General features: G+C 41.0%; 1 protein-coding gene across 1 annotated transcript in view; it reads left to right on the top strand.

Moving 5' to 3' along the window:
• LOC145412164 (uncharacterized) overlaps nt 1-14119 on the top strand; it is a 446682-nt gene that overhangs the window by 110982 nt on the left and 321581 nt on the right. Inside the window, exon 7 of the mRNA XM_080282099.1 lies at nt 12781-12983. Coding sequence (XP_080138225.1) covers nt 12781-12983 — 203 coding nt within the window. The remainder of the gene's footprint in view (nt 1-12780; nt 12984-14119) is intronic.

The following is a 14119-nucleotide window of genomic DNA, read 5'->3' as shown; positions in this document are numbered from 1 at the left end:
TGTATGTATATTTATATACGTATATATATATATATATATATATATATATATATATACACAGTAATCCCTCCACTATCCGATGTAATAGAGCCAATGGCATGTCCGGAAAGTGGTCCCGTCTGGATATTGGGCCCCAGCCTCCTGGACTTGTACTTATGGACCCTAACTCAGAAAAACACCTATACAACTCCCTCTGGACATGCATTGCACCTATTTAAGACCCAAATCACACCAATAAGGGACATAAAAGACTGAAATAAATGCAAAAGAACCATAAAATTAGGTTTTAGAGGTGAGTTTATACAATATTAAACATTCTGGGTACTTACAACAAATCCCTGACTCCTGGACTGGTAGTTATGGACCCTAACCTAGCCTAACTCAGAAAATCACCTCCCTACTGCACATGCATAGCACCTAAAACCCGATTCACACCAATAAGGGACGTGAAAGAGTGAAATGAGGTGTTAGAGGTAAGTGTGGAAAATACTGTACAATATTAAACATTCTGAGTACTTACAGCAAGTCCTTGTCCATCTCGATGAATAACCCGCCTCCTCTCAGACTCTGACAGTAAAAAGGAGTTCCTGAAGCACCTGCAGTACACTGCGCATGAGGTCTTGTACTGAACTTAGTCATCTGCACTCAGAATTCCATTCTCTTAACACTGCGCACTCTAGTCTTACTTGCACTCCATTGTACCTTAATGAAATAAGTGTTGCACTCTGCACCTAAAGTCTTTGCACTCATAAATCCATTTTCTAAACATAACACACTGTAGTTTATTTGCGCTACATTGAAAGTCTTTAAAATCAGTGTCTTTGTTCTCAGAATTCTTATTTCTTAACACTATGCACTGTTTTTTTTCACTGCACAATACTGTAAATTCCCGTGTGGTCTAGTGGAGAAGTTCTTGCCGTTTAATCACTGTCAGAGTCTGAGAGTAGCTGTCGCAGGTGATCTAGGGGTGCGTCGCTGGGTCGTGGTGATGGACTACCCACTTTAGACGACTCTGAAGAGTGGTGCAAACTCACGTCGAGTGGTTACTCCTCTGTGCCTGATGTGCTGGGCTGTGGCTCGGAGGATGAGGGCCTGTCTTGGGGAAGCAATGGAGTAGAGCCAGGGCTGGGCACAGCGGGGGTCACAGGTCTGAAAAAGCTGTCAATGGTTGATTGACGCAAGGAACGAATATTTTGACGATTAATGATGTGCTGCCTGAAAGCGTGCACTTCCTCCACAAGTCCCAAGGGCCCCATCTGCCTGTCACAGTCCGGGTGTTCCAGGTAGTCGAGAACGAACTCTAGGCGTTCCCAGAGTGCGCTCAGCTTGGGGATGGCTGGAGTAGTGTCACGCTGAGAGGAGTCTGCATCATCGTCCCCGTCCTCGTCGGAATCTTCAAGCTGGGTACTGACACATGCAACTGAAGATGCGATCTCGATTTCAGACATGGTCTGATACCCTGGATCGCCCTCGTCGTCATCCAACCACTCACACACTTCGTCCACATCAACATCATCCCCATGGGCACGTAGACGTGCATGGAAGTCATCCTCATTAAAACCTAGGAAATCGTGTTCCACATCCGTTCTGAGAAGCAGACGAGACCAACCATTTTCTAGAGTCTTGACAGGGACTTCCTTCCATGCACTGGCCCAGTTGTCGGTGGCAGACTTGATGTTGTAGGAGCAGGAGAGCCTGCAACAGGTAAGGCACCACCACATGCAAGTTCAAATTACAGGCGGGAAAAAGTTATATTTTTTCGAATTTTTTGCAGTTTTTTGCCCATTTTGGGAATATTGGATCCTGGTAAGTGGGGATGTCCGGAAAGTGGGCGTCTGGATTGTATGGGGATTACTGTATATAGTAAATGTGTTCCTACGAATAACAAAACTAATCATGTTCCTAAGAAAAAGTAACCATGTTAGTTAGCCTGCCTAGGGCTATGAAGCATAGTTTCTGGAAATTAAAATACAAGGTAAAACTACTTTCAAAGATAATTCTGGCATGAAACTTACTCCGCACTAGAGAAACATTATAGGTCTACAGGTATTACACTATTCCTAGATAACTCTTCCCAGCTGCTAGTACTTCATTTTCAACCTTAATCGTTGCAGTTCTACCCTGAATCACATCAGTTATACATTTATTTTGAATAACACAAACTTCATCTGGTGTCACTGGGAAAGAAAAGTCTCCAGAACTGCCCCAAACAAAGTGATCTTTCAATTCCTTAAGAAAGTGTACTTCAAGGCCCTCTTCTTTTGCTCTCTCTACTCTACTAAGACAAGCTTTATGTGTAACAGTCTTTCTACCATCGGATGTAGAGTTAATGTCAGGTAGCTTCACTATAACCCACGATCCTTGCTGAGGTTGCTGTTGAAGATCTATAAACTGCATTGCATTTTCAGTGGCCATAGTTTCTACACCAATTGAGTCATCATCACTGTCTTCCAGCGATACCATGCTGACTTCTAGCGATTCATCACTGGAAGAATCTCCATTTTCCTTAGCTAGAGTGTTCATTGATGTTGAAGCAGTCAGAGGTTCAGACATCTGAGCAGACATGTCATTCTTGGGAAGTTTGGAGTCCTTTTTGCATTTCTCGAACTCTAAAGCTCGTTTTGCACTGCATTCCTCTTCCAGCAACTGGATTGCGGCTGATGAAGAAAGAGCAAAGGTCTTGTCTCTCGTGGTTTTTTTGTACTTAGGACCTTGTGTTTTACGTGGTGATGAGAACCACTTATAGTTTTTAAATGCAGGGCTGATAGTTGATCCTTGTTTGGGCCTGTTCTTCATGCTTGGTGATAGGAATGTCTCTTTTGATGGTATTCTGAAATTAACTTCAGCTTTTTTTTGTAAGAGAAACTTTTTTACTTTATCAGTCAGGGCCAAATCACATGCTGTTGCTCTGCAATGCATAGAAAGTTGAATGTTACTATACTTAGATTCCACACATTCTGCTTCTTGAAGTCCTTGCTGGACTAGAGATGCTTGGGGAGAATCAGTTTGTACACCAGTATGCACATGAGTCAGAAAATCAGTCTGTGTCCCTTTCTCTACTATACCACCTTGATCAATTCCATCAAATAGTACTGTAGAGCAAGCCTTTACTGCTTCAGTTGTGATCTTTGAATAGTCAGGAGCCTCAGGATCAAATGGATGAAGTCCACATTTCCAGAAACCATTAACAATGCTTTCCTTCTTGCAAGCTGTCTTATACATAGAGAGAAAGACTGGAGCAAAGTAAGTCTGGTTAAGTGTTTCATCAGGGTGATCCTCTTGCCAATCTGCAGCTGCTCTCCTCCAAGCCTTTTTCAAGGGACCAAACATTGAGACGTCAAGTGGTTGCATGAAGTGAGTTGAGTTTGGGGGCAACCCATACAATATTATTTGTAAGTCCTTGAGATCTTTAGCCAAGTGAACTTCATGAAACTGAGCGTGCGATGGGGGGGGTGGGGGGGTGCGCAGGGAATGCGCAGTGTACAGGATGTCAGCGGTTTCTGTATAGGCCAACACACGTAACCCTCCCTTGTTCATAATATATTAAAATTTTTGCAGAAATAGTGGTCTTAATAAATTTAACTCATTTACCATAGTCATCACCTTATCTATCACTGTGGTCGACTGATTGACCAGTGTGGTCGACTGATTGACCAGTGTGGTCGTCTGATTGACCACTATGGTCGACTGATTGACCACTGTGGTCGGCTGATTGACCACTGTGGTCGGCTGATTGACCACTGTGGTCGGCTGATTGACCACTGTGGTCGGCTGATTGACCACTGTGGTCGGCTGATTGACCACTGTGGTCGGCTGATTGACCACTGTGGTCGACTGATTGACCACTGTGGTTGTTCACTGATCGGATACTAACACAGCACAGTATATAAGAAAGTGTAGACACCAGGAATATTATGAACCCAGTAACACATGTAAACTTAAAAATGACGTCATGTCGCCTGAATTCAATCATTTTGGAAGAATAATATTTTGTGATCGAATTCTAACACAGAGGATTTTAGCTTTAGTTTCCGATCACCTGTTCTTGCTAGGACAATGTGCAATTTAAACAAGTATTTTGATTATCCTAGTGTTATTCCAACATTCCACAACAACATGATATCATAAAAGTAAATAGAAAATGTAAGGAAATATAATTTTAGAATTTATGAAAAATGTACTACAGTATTCTTACGGACTTCGGTAAGAATCGGGAGAAAATAGACAACATCTTATCGTTCGAGTATGGTAGAAGCTAAACTATCTATCCCATTTACTTCATTTTTTCACATAACATTTAGCTTTCATTCCTCTACATTTTGGTGGTCTACCAGATAACATATCTTTGTAGTTTTTCTAGTAGCAGTTTTTATTCAAGAAAAATTGAAAGTGATTGGACACTAATACAGTGATCGGATACTAACGCTCCTACCCTATGGTGGGATTTCTACCCCCTTCGTTAAGCTGGGGTATCGTATGTCGCGGTATACCTTAGGCCATTAAAAGAAGGAATACACTTTATCTCCAAATTGAATGCCTACATGTACTGTATATTGCAATCATCAGTTACAAGGAACATTTACAGCATTTTATTTACCCTATAAGTACTAGTCAGATTCGTGCCCTGCACCTCTGGTGTTACGGTATTTTCCCCACATTCGATCTCAACTCAGTGTGATATGAGACTACTGTAACTTGCTCCTGATGTCTTATTACCTACAGACAGCACATTCACTTCCTAAACTGAAAAAAAATTCTTAAACACACCAAATGAAATACGACACGATGCTTTTCTGATCAGCAAACATGCTCCTGAACACTACATTGTTCATTCATTCATTCATTCATTGCCAGATGCCATGTATCCCAAACGGGGTGGCCAAGGGCTCAGAGTTAATTGTTTTACAGGGAGGGGCACTAATCCTCCACCAACCCCACTTGAAACGTAGGGAGAATAGTTGCCATCATCAATTATGCACTCTCACTAACCTTTGAATATCTCCACAATAAAAATGATAATAATAATAATAATGAAATAAATGTAGCACTTGTATATACACGCTAAACATAAAACAAATTAAAATGTTTTACGAATGAAATTCAATATGGCAAGGATGTTGAGAACAAGGCATGCAATGGTACAGGTATCTCTATCCTCTTCTCTCAATAACAATAACACTCCATCACTGACAGTGCCATTTGTCTCGCAACATCAAAAACTAACAAAGCATTTTTAACTGTTCACAATGTACTAAAAACAGTCATTCACATTGAAACATATCAGATATAGTGAAAACATTTAAACATCCATTGTTATGCCTTTGTAACACTGCTGTCTCTCAGTTGCTATACCATTGTATGGTAAGTGATAGCTCTAAGGATAGTACAAGAGAAATGTAGCCCTATTTTCAAAATCAGAACATAATTCTGCCTTGGATATGCCAAGGTGAATATCAGATAGAGAGCTAGGTAAATAAATTATAGATGGAAGTGAATGTGTTGTCTTAAGGTAATGGAGAGGTGAGGGTGTGAGAGAATGGGAGTATGGATGGGGTATATGTGCAGGCATAGGTGAGAATGAGAGAGAAAAAGAAGGAGTGTGTATTGTTGTGAGTGACAGATGGAAGGAGAATACAGGAGAGTAAGGATCAGTTGGCTCAAGGATTGTTTGGGTTAGATTGAAAGTTGGACTACAAATGTAGGCAATTGTGTGCGTTTATGAACCAATGCCAGATCGTGCAAGCAGAGTGAGAGAAGCGTTCTGGACAAAAGTGGAAGTGTACATGGAAAAGTTTGAAAGGAATGTGAGAGTGTTTTTGATTGGCATTATGAATGGTAAAGTAGGGAATGTGAACATGGATGGAGTGGTTGGTGAGTGGAGTGTGCCTGCTGAGATAGATGAGAATGGCAGTGCTTTAGTGGACATTTGTGGTGGGAGGGGGTTGGTGATAGCCAGTACCCTCTTCAGGCACAAAATGATCCATCAGTATACTTGGCGAGTGATGAGAAGGGTGGGTGGTGAACTGAATGAACGGAAGGCAATGATTGATTATGTGTGTGTGGATGAAAGGATGCGAAAATGTGTAATGGATGCAAGAGCCTATAGAGGATGGGGGAGTGGACTTTCTGACCATCACTTGGTGGTGGTGAGAATCAGGGTCCAAGTGAAATGGAGAAATAGAGGAAGGGAAGGACAGGAGGAAGTAGTATATGCAAGGATAGTGGAAAGGTTACAAGAGGATGAGAAAAAGGCAGAATATAAGAGAGAAATGGAGGAGCGATTGGGTAAATATGGATTGGAGCAGATTGGGTATGTGGAAGGTGTGTACAAGATATTCACAGAAGAAATCTGTGCAGCATTGTGTGGTGGTGTATGGGGTGAAGAGAAGGTGAAAGAGGGAGCAAGGAACAGCATGATGGAATGAAGAGGTGAGACAGGCTGTGGCAGAAAAGAACAAAGCACATAGTGAGTGGATGAGAAACGGGCGTGGAAGAAGTTGAGAGACGGAAGAGAGAGCTATATGTAGAGAGGAAGAGAGAGGTGAAAAGATTAGTAAGAGAGAGTAAGAAGAGTGGATAAGGAATTTGGAAGAAATTTGAGTGTAAAGTGGAGGGAATGTAAGAAAATGTTCTGGAAAGAGGTGAAGAGAGGAAGTTAGTTGGGGAGTGAAAGATAAAAATGGTAGATTACTAGTGGAGATGGAAGAAAAAGTGAGCAGATGGAAAGAACACTTTAAGGAATTGTTGAACATAGAGAATGAAAGTAATGGAAGTTTAAGTGGCTGGGAAATGGCTGGGAGATGGAGGGATGTGAGAAGAGAGGAAGAAATCAGTAGGATGGAAGTTGTGGAAGCAATGAAGAAAGTCAAAATGGGGAAAGCCCCAGGAATTGATGGAGTGTGTGGTGAAATGCTGAAGCTTGAATGAGAGGTAGTAGTAGAATGGATGTCGAAGATGTGCAGATTGGCCTGGGAGGAAGATAGAGTCCCGGAGGATTGGAAGTCAGGTATAATTATTCCCTTGTCCAAAATAAAAGGGGAAAAAGAAGTGTGTGGTAATCATAGGGGCATTTGTCTTCTTAGTGTAATAGGAAAATTATATGGTAGGATACTTATTGACAGAGTTAGGGAAATAATGGAGGAATTAGTTGGAGAAGAACAGGGAGGTTTTAGGAAGGGAAGAGGTTGTGTAGATCAGATATTCATTCTTAGATCTTTAGTGGAGAATTTTCTAGAGAAGGGAAAGAAGCTATATGTGGCCTTCATGGACATGGAGAAATCATAGGATAGGGTGGGTAGACGAGGATTGTGGAAAGTATTAAGAATATATGGAGTAGATGGGAAGTTGTTGAATTCTGTGAAGTATATGAGGGTGGTAAGGCTGCAGCGCCTGTGAATAGTGAACTGAGTGAATTTTTCTCTTTGAAGGTTGGATTGAAACAGGGATGTGTCATGTCTCCATGGTTGTTCAATCTGTATATGGATGGGGTTATAAAAGAGATACAAGGTAGGGTAGTGGATGTTGGAGTGACCCTAATGAGAGAGGGCAGTGTTTGGAATCTACCTGTACTGTTGTTTGAAGATAATATTGTGTTGTTAAGTGAAGACGAAGGGGGGCTGCAAGGCTTGGTGGATGAGTTTGGGAGTGTGTAAGAAATGGAAGCTAAAATTAAATGCAGGGAAGAGTAAAGTTATGGTCTTTGAGAGAAGTGACGTCAGTGAATATACAGTGAGGTTGAATGAGGAGGAAATGGAAAATATGAGTGCATTTAAGTACTTGGGTAGTTTGATGAGTAAGGATGGAAGTTTGGAAGGTGAAATGCTTGAAGGGGTACAACAAGGAAGAAAGCTTGCTGGTTCCTTGAAAGCAGTGATAAGAAACAGGGAAGTGAAAAAGTTTCTACATGACAGTATTGTGATACCAACTCTAATGTATGGAAGTGAAATTTGGATGTTGTTGGAGGGACAGAAGTCAAGAGTGAGTGCAGTGGAAATGAGTTATTTGATAGGAGCCTGTGGAGTCACATGGAGAGACAGACTGACAAATGAGGTTGTGAAGGAGTGTTGTGGTGTGGATGTATATGCGATAGGAAGCGTTAGGAGAAACACATTGAGGTGGTTTGGCCATGTGGAGAGTGAGAGACTTATGAGGAGAGTGTATGTGAGTTAAGTGGAGGTGGGGAGAGGGAGGGGGAGGCCAAGGATGAGATGGAGGGGTGGAGTGGAGAGGTATATGAGAGAGGGGGGTGTGAGCTGGGAGCAGGGCAGTGAAATGGCGGGGGACAGGGTGACGTGGAGGCGTACATGGAAATGGCTTTTGTGGTGGATTTCAGTCTTCTGGAATTGTTATTATTGTGGAGGGCTAGTATTCACGAACAATATGAGGCCATCAGCTTGAAGTGGAAGGATTGGTGAGTATTATGACAGTTAGTTATTTTTTATTAAGTATTAGGTGAGATATGAAGGTTTAAAAATAGATGATTTTCTCAGGAATGCATGGCTGGGAAAAGGGTTGGCGGGAGTATATGCTGAATGCAATGGGTTAAAGTAGGAAATACACAAGATGGGGGGAGTTTTCTTATGAGCCCAATTCCTATTAGCTTTATTTCCCATAAGGTCAGTGCCCCAAGTTTGGTGGAATCAACTTTGGCAGCACTTTTCACGGTCTCTATAAGGCGCGAAACCTGGTCCCCTACTGTACTTATTTTGAAAATGTAGTATAGTAGATTCTCAAATTTAGACACCATTTACTACTGTAAAAACCTCACAAAATTTAAATTGTCCATATGTAAATGGACTTCCTATGAAGGAAAATAAGTTGGTTCTAAGGGTGATCAGTGACAACACAAACAAATATAATAATGACATTTTTCTGTTTAATTTTCACTTCTTACTCTTTTCTTTGAACATGGAAACAGTACAACAAAAATTATAGCTTATCATTTCCACTACCTCTTTTTCAGTATACAGTACCAGTATTACCTAATGAATTATTACTTGGCACTGGATTCTTTGTAACAACGTAATCATGAAATCATGTAGGGGGGGGGGGAAGTCCATCAGCTGGAGCATACCAGCATCCCCAGCTGCTGCTTTTGTCAGTGTCTGATCACTGATGTGTGTGGTTGCATCTTTGTCTCATAATTTATAGTTATTGTGCATTATCTTCTTTTATTTTGGCACATCACCTGGCATAGTTATGTTCAGTAAAACGTGGGTTAGGTACAGTAGTTTTTTTTTTTTCTTTTTTCCTCCTAAAAGTAATCGTATGTCGTAGTTTGTGTCCTATCGTTCATAAAAGAATGAATGCACATAGCTGTTACATGCACAATCATTCACTCAGCGTCTTTACTACACTTGTTTTCAATGTTATATTACTTGTAAATAATGAAGTGTGTGATATATGACACTGTTTATCACATGTTGTTTTAGCACAGGCTAGATCAGGACTGAGGCATCTTAATTTCTGACTGAAAGGATATGCAAAATGCACACAGCTGGTAGCTGCACAACCATTCACTCAGTGTCTGTCAATCACTAATTTTTAATGATACTGTATAGTGTGCAATAAACAATGCTGCTATGCGGGTGTTGTTTGGACAGGGCATTAGCATCACTGCTTGCATCCGTAACCCATGTGTGACTACTCCCTTGACAATGTGAATAGCTGATGCAGTACATGCTATTAGTGATGCAACTCAGGTTATATTTCTATCTTTACATAATTAATATGGAATGGCAAAATTTTGATGTAAATATGAATATGTAAGAATGTAAGATGAATCAGTTCCTAACTTTTATAATGAATCTGAATCATCACAGAAAAAGAGCCATTGTACCTCACAGGTGTACTGTATATAGCCAGTTCAACACAATTAATGGCCATGATGCTTTCCTCAAATGATCTTTTACTGCAACTGTGTCTACATTTTTTATGGGCAGCTGTAATTTTTTGGTTCATTGTAGCCTGACTCTGTTTGCAGACAGAAACCAAGCAGCCCTAGACAGGTTTCAAATCCCAAACTCTAGCCTTGATTCGTCGAAAATCACTATTTGTAGTTGAATTTTGCAGCTTGGTAGATCTTTGATGGTTGTCAAAAATCAAGTTGTCCAAACTTAAGTATATGAAATTTGAGAATCTACTGGACTGTGGTTTCCTTTTTTTAGAGTAATTTATCTGAATTTTTCTTTCCAGACATTATTGTCACAGTATTCTCTCCTTTCCTTTGAATCCCTTCTTGCATCCAGTCTATCCATTTCTTTCTCAGTTCTTCAACTCGTCTTTCAGCCTCCACATCCCACTAACATGTACCTTTCATACTAATTGCTACCATTGTACCACACATGCAGTTTTAATATTCATAACCAAACAACCCTCTCTTACACTTCACAAGTTTTTCCAATTTCATTTGTTCCCAGTTCAGTGGTCCTAACTCGTCTACTACTGTTAGTTGGTACTGGTAGGGTCTTCATATGCTGCTGATTTGTTTTGCAGCTTCTCCACTTTCACTCTTTCTCACAGAGTATATCTCTCCTCCTTTATTCACTATGCTTCTCTTGGATCTGTCTTGCATACCACAACCATATGATCAGATAGTTGTCTGTACCATTCTCTCATCACCCTCGTGGCAGCAACATTCCCAAGCATCTCTCTTGCCTTGATTCGTCGTGCCAGTGAATCAGGCACCATTCAACACTGTCATTATATGTCTATGCTGCACATGATTGAGTGCTTCTTGTGTTTGATTGACTAATACACACCTGTCTTTCTTGATGCATGTTCTTCAGTTGTCATTCATTATTGTTTTCCCCTAGCACTCCATAACAATCTGTTAAAACATTACACCCAAGGAAGGTGGTGACTGAATGGTTAGAGAGGTCATCTGATGTCTGTAGTAACATGAATTTTATCTCCGGTTAGGGCAGAACTCAGTTAGATTAATCGTTTCATTAAAACAGACTTTACTGGTATCCTACAAGATCCATTGACATTTCATAAACATATGAATTAGGCAGCACTCATTTGATGTAGTGCTGCCTACTTCTCCCTTTGCCATTATCATGCTTTTTCTGTGTCTGCCCTCCTTTCTTCCTATTTCTCCCATCTTTCCAGTCACTTTTTATTACTCCTGTTTCCTTTTCATGTGGGTGTACATTGAGTGACAAGCATAATCACTTACTCGATGTAGTGCTGCTCTTAGGTGTCTTCCCTTTCTTCTCCTTCCTCTTTTTCTTCCTTCGTCTTATGTCTTTCTTTACTTCACGCATTCCTCGTCCTTCTGCCTACAGGTGACTTTACACTCCCTCTTTTGTCTTTCTTTCCTTCATTCTTTCCCGTTCCTTCTGCCTATGGGTGACTCTACACTGAGTGACAAGCTATATGGTTTCCTGTTCACCAGGAAACCATTCACTACATTGGGTGGTAACCATATAACCAAATTATGGTGCCTGTGGTATAGTGGGTAATTGCAGGACTCCAATCGGATTTAGCTGGTGAAGGTTTATATCCAAGGGATGGTTGGGGTTATTGCTCACATAATGGCACTCAGGGATAAGTGAGGCTGGTCACTCTCATCTTAAATGTCAGGATCAACTTGTCTAGCACCGGGCTCTTACGCTCCTCATGGGGCAGTGTAGGATTGGATGATGGATGGATGGATGACAAGCATCATGGTTTCCTGTAAGCCAGGAAGCCATTTACAGTGCTAGATGGTAACCATATAACCATATACTGTATATGTGTTCTCTGTGTTTCACAAAGTGGGTTGGTGGAAGGTAAATGTTCTTCTCCGTAAAACAAATAACTCAAAGACAAATGGCCACACCCATACGAGATTATGGCATCTGGCCATAGATAGATAGATAATACCAATGCACCAGTCTGAGACAGCCCAAACATATTTTCAGTCTTGACTGTGGATGTTTATGAAATGGTGGCATACAAGGTATATGCACACAGAAGGACTCTGGGCCTCAGAGAATGGGCTGTTAAACCTCTGCCCAGAGATTAATGCATAAAAAGAAAGAAGAAGAAAAAAAAAACAGTCGTTGAAAATGGGCCAGTGTCAGCTCTCCCATTCAGATATCCCATCATAGCACTGATGGGAATCAATTCTTTCACTACATCTAAGTTGGTTCCCAAACATATCTTTCACCTCACCTCAGTCATCGTAAGTGCATATGCAGTGATCAGTGCCACTTTCACCATTTTACTGTCATCATCATCATCATCGTCATCGTCATCATCATCATCATCATCATTGATTCTTTACCAGTGATATTTTTATTGCTCTTATCTGTTCACCATTCATCAACAAAGCAAGTACTTTACTTTGGTCTTGCATACGTACGCAGCACTAACCTTACATATCTCATACCGTCCCTTTCATACTTTTTTTTTTTTTTTCTTTTTTTTTTTTTTCGTTTCTTTTTTTTTTTTTTTTTTTTATACACCTTTCCATCAGAGCATGCCTTGTATCTTTGAACACATTAACTACTTCCACACTTTTATTCATCTTTCAAACTTTTCACATTCCACACAGCCATACGGACCTGCTTTTTGAGGGGCCCTGGACAGGCACAAAATGCAGGTTCAGGGTTTTCTTTGCTTTACTAGGGGTGGGAGTAGAGGGTGGGGTATCCATAATTCATACCACCCTCTTCCTTTTCACCCTGAAGCCCACAGGGATTATTGGGGCAGTATTGGTTTTTCCCTTACCTCATTTTCGGATTTTAGTTTGTGATATTAATGGAGATATATTTTATGGGTATGCATTTCCAGGTCACTGCTGTGCTTGCTGTCATCACGAGCCATCCAGGTGGCAGTGTTAGGAAAGATAGAGGCAGGAGCAGGGGAGGGCTGGTGTGAGTATGAGATAGAGGAAGGTGGCTGTGCTGAGATCCACATCATGTCCATCACTGATGAAACATTCCCCCTAGGCCTTGCTGTGGACTTTACATCACAGAAAGTATTCACTAATAAAGGTATGGTATTGTATTAATAAGTCTTTGACCTTGAAAGTGACTGTTAACGCTTTCAGGCTTCTGTGACTCCCTCAGCTGAGTAGGAGAATCTGGCATCAGCAGCATTTGAATACATCAGATCTCTACATACAGTGAACCAGTATGCAATGGTTGGCTTATACAATGACAAAAAAGTTTATATTGTTTTTTTGATATACAGTAAGACCTCACTATAACGGACTAATTGGGGCCAAAACTATTCCGAAAAAAGTGAATTTCCAATAAAAGCGACATCCAGACTTCCCCCTCCTAACCTGGACTTTTTCCAGACATTACTCCGGATGGCACCAACAGTTTTTAAATTGTTCTCACTACCACTGTAGTAATGTAGTGTATTATTCCTTCAGTACAATAATCAAATGGTATAATATATATAATAATACTGTACTGTACACTGATAGACATGACTTTTGTTTACCTTATTGTGGTGAACGCAGCTGAAGTGGTCGGGTAGTCCGGAGTGCTTCTGGCATTATCGGACTTTTTCCGATATATAGGAATTTAATCCGGTAGCTCCTTGATTCTGATAAAAGCGGATTCCGGTCTGTTGAAGTCCGTTATATCGAGGTCTTACTGTACATTGCATTTTCTATGTACAATAGCACTACTTCTTCCTTCATCTTTATCTTTCTTTTTCAGTGTCTGCCCTTCTTTCTGCCCATATCTCCCTTCTTTCCTGTCACTTTGTTTTACTCTTCTTTCCTTTTCAGGTGGCATTACATTGAGTGTCAAACCTAATGGTTTCCTGTAAACCAGGAAACAATTTACAATGTCGGGTGGTAACTATGTAACCAACCCATATGTGTTCCCTAGTCAGCAAAAGGGTTGGCAGAGGGTTAGTGCCCCTCCCTGTAAAACAGCAAACTCAAAGTCAAACGGGCACCTTGTACAGGATTATGGTGTCTGGCTGTAGTTAAATAGATAGATAGATAGATTTTTGCTTTATAAAGTTATTAACCCCTAAAAGATGGGCAGCAGAATGTTTTGACATACACTCAGGACGGGTATGATCGGCGAGTGCAGTGTGGTGGAGGGTTTGTAGGGGGTGGTGGTGGTGGGTGGAATGGGTGGGGGGGTTGTGGGGAGTCTGGGGGTGT

The sequence above is a fragment of the Coenobita brevimanus genome, chromosome 92 (genome assembly GCF_032717465.1).
Source record: "Coenobita brevimanus isolate Jiangsu-jjx chromosome 92, ASM3271746v2, whole genome shotgun sequence".
Taxonomy (NCBI): Eukaryota; Metazoa; Arthropoda; class Malacostraca; order Decapoda; family Coenobitidae; genus Coenobita; species Coenobita brevimanus.
Note: the sequence above shows the minus strand (reverse complement) of the source record. Positions and strands in the feature narration are given on the sequence as shown.